The sequence below is a fragment of the Ctenopharyngodon idella genome, chromosome 21, assembly GCF_019924925.1.
Source record: "Ctenopharyngodon idella isolate HZGC_01 chromosome 21, HZGC01, whole genome shotgun sequence".
Lineage (NCBI taxonomy): Eukaryota > Metazoa > Chordata > Actinopteri > Cypriniformes > Xenocyprididae > Ctenopharyngodon > Ctenopharyngodon idella.
Window position 1 is genome coordinate 7,587,501 of NC_067240.1, and position 10,241 is coordinate 7,597,741.

Sequence of the window (10,241 nt, forward strand, 5' to 3'; positions counted from 1 at the left end):
TTTATTATTTTCACTTGGCAGACAATTAAATGGTTAAAAACATCTCATAAAGATAAATATATCTTGTGTTTTGGACCAGTAAGCAACCCCTTAGCAACCACCCAGAACACTAGCAACCATCTCAACCACCCAGAACACCCTAGAAACCACCTAGCAACAATCCAGAACACCCTAGCAACCACCTAGCAACATCCAGGACACTAGCAACCACCTCAACCACCCAGAACACCCTAGAAACCACCTAGCAACAATCCAGAACACCCTAGCAACCACCTAGCAACCATCCAGAACACTAGCAACCATCTAGCGACAACCAAAACACAGTAGCAATTATCTTGCAACCACCCAGAACACAATAACAACCATATAGTAACCACCCAGAACACCCTAGAAGCCACCTAGCCACCAGACAGAACACCCTAGCAACCACCCAGAACACCATAGCAATCACCTAGCAACCACCCGGAACACTAACAACCATCTAGCAACCACCAAAGCACAGTAGCAATTGTCTTGCAACCACCCAGAACACAATAACAGCCATAGAGCAACCACCCAGAACACCCTAGCAATCAGCCAAACACCCTAGCAACCACCCAGAACACCATAGCAACCACCTAGTAACCATTTAGAACACTAGCAACCATCTAGCAACCACCAAAGCACAGTAGAAATTATCTTGCAACCACCCAGAACACAATAACAACCACAGAGCAACCACCCAGAACACCCTAGAAGCCACCTAGCAACCAGCCAGAACACCCTAGAAACCACTTAGCAATCAACCAGAACACCCTAGCAACCACCTAACAACCACCCAGAATACTAGCATTAAACAGAACACAACCACCCAGAACCATCTAGCAATCACCAAAGCACAGTAGCAATTATCTTGCAACCACCCAGAACACAATAACAACCATATAGCAACCACCCAGAATACCCTAGAAGCCACCTAGCAACCAACCAGAACACCCTAGCAACCACCCAGAATACTAGAAACCATCTAGCAACCACCAAAGCAGTAGCAATTATCTTGCAACCACCCAGAACACAATAACAGCCATAGAGCAACCACCCAGAACACCCTAGCAACCACCTAGCAATCAACCAGAACACCCTAGCAACCACCTAGCAACCACCCAGAACACTAGCATCAAACAGAACACAACCACCCAGAAAAATCTAGCAACCACCAAAGCACAGTAGCAATTATCTTGTAACCACCCAGAACACAAAAACAACCATATAGCAACCACCCAGAACACCCTAGCAACCACCCAGAACACTAGCAACCATCTAGCAACCACCAAAACACACAAGCAATTATCTTGCAACCACCAAGAACTCCCTAGAAACCACCTAGCAACCAGCTAGAACACACTAGCAACAACCCAGAACACTATCAACCATCTAGCAACTACCAAAATGCACTATTATCTTGCAACCACCCAGAACACACTAGAAACCACCTAGCAACCAGCCAGAACACCCTAGCAACCACCTAGCAGCCATCCAGAATACCAAAGAGTGTAATAATGCCCTAAAAACCACTAAGATGCTAGCAACAACATACCAGTCCCCTCAGTAACCATGTTTGCAAATCTGTCTTGGTCTACAAATTTAGATATACTGGGTTTTGAACATGCCAGCTATATTAAATTTAAATGGAACAGAATTGTAACCCTATTCTCTGTTGTATGCCCTCAGGCATGGTACCAGATGTGCTGGAGAGATTGCCATGCAAGCAGACAACAACAAATGTGGCGTCGGAGTGGCCTACAACTCCAAAGTGGGAGGTGTGTGTTGTCACGCTGTGTTTGTTCACTTTTGGTATCTTTAGTTCTCTGGTTTTACCAGTCAGGTGTTTGTATCCAGCAACAATGAGATGATTACATAACAGCACTGACCTGTACAACCAGTCATACATGTACATAATCCACCTGTCCATATCCACTTGGACATATAAGCTTTAGTGAATCATAACATCAGCAGCACATTTAATCGTCACCATTCAAACACTTGTACAGTAGATTGTTTTGTCCTCTTCATGAAGGTCATCTTTTGTGCTTCCTATCTGCAGGAATACGAATGCTAGATGGAATCGTGACAGATGCCATTGAAGCCAGTTCGATCGGCTTTAACCCTGAACACGTGGACATCTACAGTGCTAGCTGGGGCCCTAATGATGACGGGAAGACCGTGGAGGGGCCCGGGCGTCTGGCCCAAAAAGCTTTTGAGTACGGTATCCAGAAGGTAAGAAGTGTGGGAACTGGTTTTACTGGACCAAATCGAAAGAGCACCCAAACCGAACACCCTAGCAACCACCCAGCTAATGCACTGTGATTATGGCGTGTAACTCTTAACATAAACCCATTATAATCTAATAATCTCTAAATAATTGTTTTTAATATAGGGGCGTGGTGGGAAGGGCTCCATTTTCGTCTGGGCGTCTGGTAACGGTGGGCGTCAGGGCGACAACTGTGATTGTGATGGATACACAGACAGTCTGTACACAATCTCCATCAGCAGCGCGTCTCAGCAGGGTTTGTCTCCGTGGTACGCTGAAAAATGCTCCTCTACGCTGGCCACGGCCTACAGCAGCGGAGACTACACGGACCAGAGAATAGTGAGTCTTCACTTACACGTTTTCTTTCTCTTATGATCGCAGTTATTATATTGTTTTTTTCTTTCCTTTGTATCAAATGACTGATACAAAGAAGATCAATAAAAATTTGTGCTGCAGCACTGTCAGTTAGTGCTGTTTATGTTAGATGCGAGTAATTAAAATTTGTAAATATATATATATATATATATATATGTACACAATCTTTTATGTTGGATGTGATTAATCAATTTGACAGAACTAATAAAAACAGATTATCTGACAGTTTTTGGGTGTTTTTTGGTTGGTGTGTTTGCTTTTTCTCAATCGGTTTGTTGTGTTGACATTTAATCTTTTATCTGGTTGTCTTGCAGACTAGCGCCGATTTGCACAATGAATGCACAGAGACACACACTGGCACGTCTGCATCTGCCCCATTGGCTGCTGGGATATTTGCACTGGCTTTGGAGCAAAAGTATGTCAAACATCTTGTATTTTGTATGCTGTATTATTTGTAGAATTTGATTGGTTTCACATCAATTTTCAGAGTTAATTATTAATACATGAAGCGATTTGAAGAATTTGAATTGCATTTTTAAAATAAACTTAATGTCATGCATATTTATCAGTTATACTTAAAACGGTTAAGAAACAGGTAAGATTTCTGCACTCAAAAAAAAAAAAAAAAAAACATGGCATAGGTTATTAATTATTCACATTTTATTTTATTTAAATAATCATACTTTCAAAATGCAATTGTTTAGAATCAGCATAACTTTGTTAATTTTGAAAACTATTAAATGTATTTAGTTAAAAAGTATGAATATGGTTAAAACATGGTTAGCCGTGGAACAAGCAATATTCAGTTAGTTAAAATGTTTAAAAGTTTATATATATAAAAGGGGCAAAAAAAGCCCCGTTTGAGTTTTTGTCTCATATTTCCATCATATGATATAGTTATCACATGAGCAACAAGTGCAATATCACACGAGTGCAGTTTTTCTGTCCAGAATAGCACGAGTGCAAATGTGATACTGATTTTATACAATTCAATAAATAAGAAGTTAATTTTGTGTTATTTTATATACAAAATTGTCTGTTTTGCTCAATTTTGCCAACGAAAATATAAAGACAAAGCAGAACTGAGCAACACGCAGCGGCATTTCATTTCTGAATCCCCGTTTTCAAAGTACCGTGAGAGCGATTCAAAACCAGACAGAGTTCTCACGGTACTTTGATGTCATACACCAATCGGTCTGTTACTTCACTCCTGAATTCATCAGCCATTTGAACTAATCGAATGAACGAATGACTCAGTGACTTAATCACCACCTACTGGCAGTTTTATTTTCTTATTTAGAGTATAATTTCATTAAAAAATAATTTCATATTTCCATAGTAATAAAAAAAAAACATTAAAGGTATAGTTCACCCAAAAATGAAAATTCATTCATCATTTACTCGCCCTCATGGTCCAAAAGTGTAATAAATTCTGTTGAATTAAATAAAATATTTCTTGATGAAGCTACTTTTTGTAATGTCTATTTGATGCTTTACGCAATAATGATTTTAAATTATCTTCTGGGAGTAATTTCTCAACCAAATTTGATGTGCGATTAATAGAGATGTGGATGTATTCTTTTGCTCTCCACTCTAGTCCTGATCTCACCTGGCGAGACCTTCAGCACTTGGTGGTTTGGACGTCTGAGTTTGACCCCCTGGCCAATAACCCAGGCTGGAAAAGGAACGGAGCTGGATTGATGGTCAACAGTCGGTTTGGGTTTGGCCTCCTGAACGCCAAAGCTCTGGTGGACCTGGCTGATCCCATGGTCTGGAAGCATGTTCCGGAGAAGAAACAGTGCATCGTCAGAGATGAGACATTCCAACCAAGGTAGAGTTTGGTGAGATTGCTTCCAGATGTTAGGATCAGAAAATTCAGCTTTTTGCAGCAGAGACAAGGCAGTGTTGTTGCACCTCACGCATGGAAGACAAAGCCAGCCTGATCTCCTGCCATCTGCTACTGTGCTCATCTATGGCAATTCATTAATAGCCACATTAATGCAATAGATCCAGTGTGTGTGTTTGTGTGTGCATGTGCATATACGCCCATCTGTTTGTTCTTTACAACTGCTTTTGTAATTCCTACTGAAGGATTTAATAGGAAGGTATATTTTGGGAAATTAGAACTGGAATCCATTCCAGTTTTTACTAAATAAACAGAGCGTTGTTTTTCCACCTACATTTACGTCATAAAAACTCTAGAGATTGTGAAGCTTTAGTGTTCAGACAAAGCTCAGCTAGAAAAACTGCACCTGAACAGATGTTTCATTTTCCTGGAACTGAATTTCCAGATACCCGAATGTCCTAATGCAAATGTCACGACACACATTATAATGTTGTTTATAGAATGCCACAAAATACATAAGGTGTAGCAAATACCAAAAATGCCAGTTGTAAAGTACATGGCATTTTTGGTATTTGCTACATCTTATCTAAAACACTGAGAGAGGGACACAAAATAGGCTCCCAGCTAGTGTATGTTCATCCATCCATCCATCCATCCATCCATCCATCCATCCCCATCCATCCAACCATCTGCCCTTGTTTTAACATTTGGTGTGCATTATCACCATGGTTCTTGTTTGATGCAAATTCTGTGCCTTTCAATGTAATCTGCAGGGATTACAGTTCATATCGCTCATGCATATCTGTCTAGGGAACAGTGGGTAGAAAAATCCCTTCATTAATTTTCTAACTCCACGATCGAAGCTGATGATAATAGCATGTTTTGGCATCATTTTCTAAATTGTTAATACGAGAAAAATCTGTCTAGATAGAGCCATAATACACAAAAATGTAGAAAAAATAATCAATTTTTTTATGTTTTTGAAGGAAGTATTATGCTCACCGAGACTGCATTTATTATATAAAAATAAAAAGCAGTAATATTGTGAAATATTGTTAAAATTTAAAATACATTTTATTTTTAAAAATTATTTTAAAATGTAATTTATTTCTGTTATGGCAAAGCTGAATTTTTAGCATCATTACTGAAGACTTCAAGGTCCTTCAGAAATCATTTTAACATGCTGATTTGCTGCTCAAAAACATTTACTTATTATTATCAATGTTGAAAACAGCTGTGCTGTTAGCATTTATTTGAAATATGTTTTTAAACAATGTAAACGTCTTTACTTTTGAACAATTTAATGCATCCTTTTTGAATAAAAGTATTCATTTTTACTGACCCCAAACTTTTGAAAGTGTTTGTATGTACAATAATGTGGCAAGTACATTTTATCTTTGTTAGTATTTGTCGCATTTTACTGCTTAAAATGTTGTATAATGTGTACTATTAAAAAATATGGTTACACTTTATTTTACACAGTGCCGTAGTCACATTGTAATCACTCAAATAAGTATTGAGTACTATTAATTAACTACATGTACTTACTATAGAGTTACAGTTAGGGTTTGGTTTAGAGTTAGTTACTTGTTATTATGCATAATTTACTGTTATTACTATAGTAAGTACATGTAGTAACATGTAACGGCACTACGGCACTGTAAAATAAAGTGTTACCAAAAATATTTAGTGCATACTGCACACTGTGTGGTAAGAAGTACACTAGTATTCCATTCCCAACACAGCCTGTGTGTTTCCTGTGAATCTTGTCATCGCTAACACCATTCTTTGCCTGTCGAGCTACATTAATCACTTTTTGCAACAAAAAATGTGTTTCACTGTATTTACACTGTAACACATTTTTTGTATACAGACCATTGAAGGCTGCAGGTGAGATATCCATCGAGATCCCCACTAAGTCCTGCGCAGGACAGGCGAATTCTGTCGTGTCCTTAGAGCATGTGCAGGTGGAGGTCAGCATTGAGTACACACGGAGAGGAGACCTCCACATCACGTTGACGTCTCCATCAGGTGGGACATATACAAACTTGAACACACTAGCATGTGCACATTTGGGAATGAGAAGACTGATTGTTGGGTTTGTACCATTAGGTACCACCACAGTCCTGCTGGCGGAGAGAGAGAGGGACACATCATCCAATGGTTTCCGAAACTGGGCCTTCATGTCCGTGCACACCTGGGGAGAGAATCCCACCGGCACTTGGACCCTGAAGATTACTGATACGGTATATACCAGCATCTCTGCAAACAAATATCAAATGCACATGGAGCGCCTGTTAATCACATTCTATTCCCTCTCTCTCTCTCACTAACAGTCAGGACGGATGGAAAATGAGGGTCAGATTCTTAGCTGGAAGTTGATTTTGCACGGGACATCTGAGAAGCCTGAGCACATGAAGAAGGCGAGAGTGTACACGCCCTACAACGCTGTACAAAACGATCGCAGAGGAGTGGAACCGATGGAAGACATGATCAAGGTCAGAAAGGGAACCAAACTTTAGAAGATCGTCACCTTGGAATTATAAGGTTATATCTGACATTTTTGTCAAGATTGAGTTATTCACATATTCTTATTCTGTTTTTTTAAGTTGTGTACATTTTGGGACTTTTTTTTAAAAAACAAAGAGGGTCTAACCATAAAGGAGTATGGGATGCAAAAACTTTGAAGCTCAATATCTCAAAACTTCTCAGAATGCAGATAGAATCTTATAATTCCAAGGTGGCGAGATGCCGAGAAGAATGTTTGTTGAAATTTACATTTCAATAACGTATTTACAATGTGTCTACGGTTGCTATACTGAATGTTACAATTCAAGCAGTCTCTGGCAGTGTTGGGGTAACGCATTAAAAGTAACTTGAGTTATGTAATCAGATTACTTTTTTCAAGTAACTAGTAAAGTAACGTATTGCTTTTAAATTTACAACAAAATATCTGAGTTACTTTTTCAAATAAGTAACGCAAGTTACTTTTTTCCCATGTATTGACTGACAGCTCTCCTGTCCCCATGTTGAAAGAAATCGGGGGTAAGTTCAGAGGTGCTGTGTGAACATGATGGTTATTGTAGTTCTAGACTAAATGTGAGCATCTCGCACAAAAACTGATTCAGCATTCATCAAAATAAATAAAAACAGTGAAATGCAAACTAAAATTTTTTTTATTTTTAATGCAAAATAAAAAAATATTACACAAACCTGCAATAATTAAATATATTAAATTAAACAAATATACTTCATGTATTTAATCTCACTTTATTAATCAGTGTCTTTGCTGCTGACCTTCAATGATCTAATTCAACCATACTAATAAGCAAAAATTAATTTAGATAAACATTACATATGTGATCAGCCTGAAGCTTATTCATTTCACTTTTGGTGTGAAAGGGACTTTACATTTGCCAAAAATAGAATAACTGTTGTTATTAAAAAACTAACAAGCAAGCCCAGCCCAGGTGAGAAAAATAGGGACTTTCGTACCGAATAATTCTAAGAACTCAATTATAGGAACTAGCCACTAGGATAGTAACGCAATATTGTAGTGCATTACTTTTAAAAGTAACTTTCCCCAGCAGTGCTCTCTGGCCAAACATCAAACTTCAAAAATTGCATTAATTGCGTATGCATGCTTTTGTTGTCTTCTGTTATTTTCAACCATCTGATGGACCTGTTGGAAAGAAGTGGTATGCAATTCCTCCAGTCTTATCTCTTCAATTTCCTATCTCTCTGAATAGCAGGAACCCCCGACTCCAGCTCACAAACCTGAAATTTCAAGTCCGGTGGATCCAGACTCACTCCCTTCCGCTGCCTCTATCGGTGCCCCAGAGGAAAATCCCGCAGTTGCTCCAGGCCCTTCCACTGCCAATCTAGCCCTGCTGCGTCTCCTCCAGTCGGCCTTCAACAGGCAGACGCCGGCGGTTCCTCCGCACGCTCCTCCCAAAACCTTTCAGCATGAGAGGATCCCACCGCAGAAGCTGTACCAGGCCCTCGACCAGCTGAACCGCTACCGGGGCTCCGAGAACGGCCTGTTCAGTGACTACAGCGACAACTTCTACAGAGCCCAACCGTACAGGCACAGAGACGACCGGCTGCTGCAGGCGCTGTTTGACATGATCGGAGACGACCAGCAATGAGACCAGCGGAGGGACAGGAAGAGTAGGTAAAAGAAGCTGGATGCCCTGCTGAAAAGACCAGCTTAAGGCCTCGATATACTCACGGCGAGGTTCTTTTTCATTCTTCGCTTTGAGGTAAAAAAAAAGCTCAAAAAAACCTTTGCAGTGCTATACTGTTAGCGAACATCCTGATTGTAAGCAAACTCTAGATGTTCGTTTTGGCCTGATTTTGTTTGAAATGACATCACAGCAGTTTTTTGATTTCGTTTGAAGTATATCGGGGCCTTTAGGCTTTCCAGCAACATAGCCATGCTGTTCACCAGAAAAAAATGGATTGTGAAGGTTTTGTTGGTGAAACAGCATGTTAAACTGGTCTTGGTATTAAAGTTGAGCAAGTTATGCAGCGCAACTTCTAAAATGCAGCTGGTGAACCTGGCAAACTAGTCTTTTCAGCAGGGCGAAGAAGGGGCAAGATAGGAAGTAAGCTGGTACACAACTTCAGGGGGATGAAATGAGATTCCAAGAGAAATGTTGCATATTGTTCTCTTCCAGACAAGCTTGTTTTTATCTGCACATGTAGTTATCAAGTATAAGCATTCTACGGCCTGTGTCTGTCAGTGTGAGTGTTTGTATATCTGTGGTGAACAGCCAGCTGTATTTATCCCTCAGTTTTGAACCAGGTTGCTACGATATAAAACCAATGACAGGACCAATCATGGCATTTCTTGCCCTTTGCCCTCTTGATGATTTTTCTCATGTTGCCTTCACTGCCACCAACTTGCATGCTATTAAAACGTTTACATTTGGATGTTATGAGAATATTCTACTATAAAGATGATGATTGTGAATTGTAAAGATTTGGGAAAGTCTCATTCTTCACAGAATCAGTCCTTAAAAGTCGACGTGAAATCAAATCTGACCCGATTTACTTTCTTAATGCACGTTCTTTGTCTCATTGTGCACGATTTGTGAGTGCACACTATTCCAAATACATAAATGTTTGTCTTAATACTTTAGCAAAATATAATGACTTGCTTTCCGCCTCTAAAACGACTTACCTTTTTGACTGATGCCACAAATTTCTCTTTCTATTTCAGTTCGTCCCTAGTTCTTTTATGATGTAAAAAAAACACTTTTCACATGTCAAATTGATAGCTAAAATATTTATTTATTTATTTATTAAATACTGTTGTTTTTCTAGAGCAGGGTTTCCCAACCTTGGTTTGTGGACCTCTAGGGTGGTTAATGATGGAACTACAGGGAGTCTGTGAGATTGTAATAGAATTACCAAATAAAAGGTGCACGAAGTAGTAAAATACCTGTAAAAATATTTTAACCTAGTACTTAAAATGATTTACACTAACTTTATTCTAAATTGGGTGGATGATTAAAACATCATAACCATTCAAAATCACTAAATTTATTATTAAAGCTAATAATTATGTATTGTAGGGGATCAGTGTTTGTCTAAAATTCTGAAATTTGCTAAAAAGACTAAATTTGCTCCTGGGCTATTATCATTAACTAAAACTAAAAACTAAAAATTTGCTGCTTGAAAAAAAAAAATCAACTGAAATAAAACTAAAACATTCTTTAGTTAAAC

The 10,241-nt window shown here is 38.9% G+C and overlaps 1 protein-coding gene across 2 annotated transcripts in view; it reads left to right on the forward strand.

Moving 5' to 3' along the window:
* The window catches only part of LOC127504133 (neuroendocrine convertase 1-like), a 20,905-nt gene extending 10,664 nt beyond the window's left edge, over positions 1-10,241 (forward strand). Inside the window, exons 6-14 of one of the 2 annotated variants that reach the window (XM_051878574.1) lie at positions 1,711-1,799; positions 2,084-2,256; positions 2,417-2,629; positions 2,980-3,080; positions 4,263-4,496; positions 6,385-6,542; positions 6,624-6,757; positions 6,848-7,009; positions 8,264-10,241. In XM_051878574.1, the coding sequence (XP_051734534.1) occupies positions 1,711-1,799; positions 2,084-2,256; positions 2,417-2,629; positions 2,980-3,080; positions 4,263-4,496; positions 6,385-6,542; positions 6,624-6,757; positions 6,848-7,009; positions 8,264-8,659 (1,660 nt within the window). In that variant the 3' untranslated portion in view covers positions 8,660-10,241. Of the gene's footprint in view, positions 1-1,710; positions 1,800-2,083; positions 2,257-2,416; positions 2,630-2,979; positions 3,081-4,262; positions 4,497-6,384; positions 6,543-6,623; positions 6,758-6,847; positions 7,010-8,260 lie in introns of both variants that reach the window. The other variant, XM_051878573.1, reaches the window with a different exon arrangement.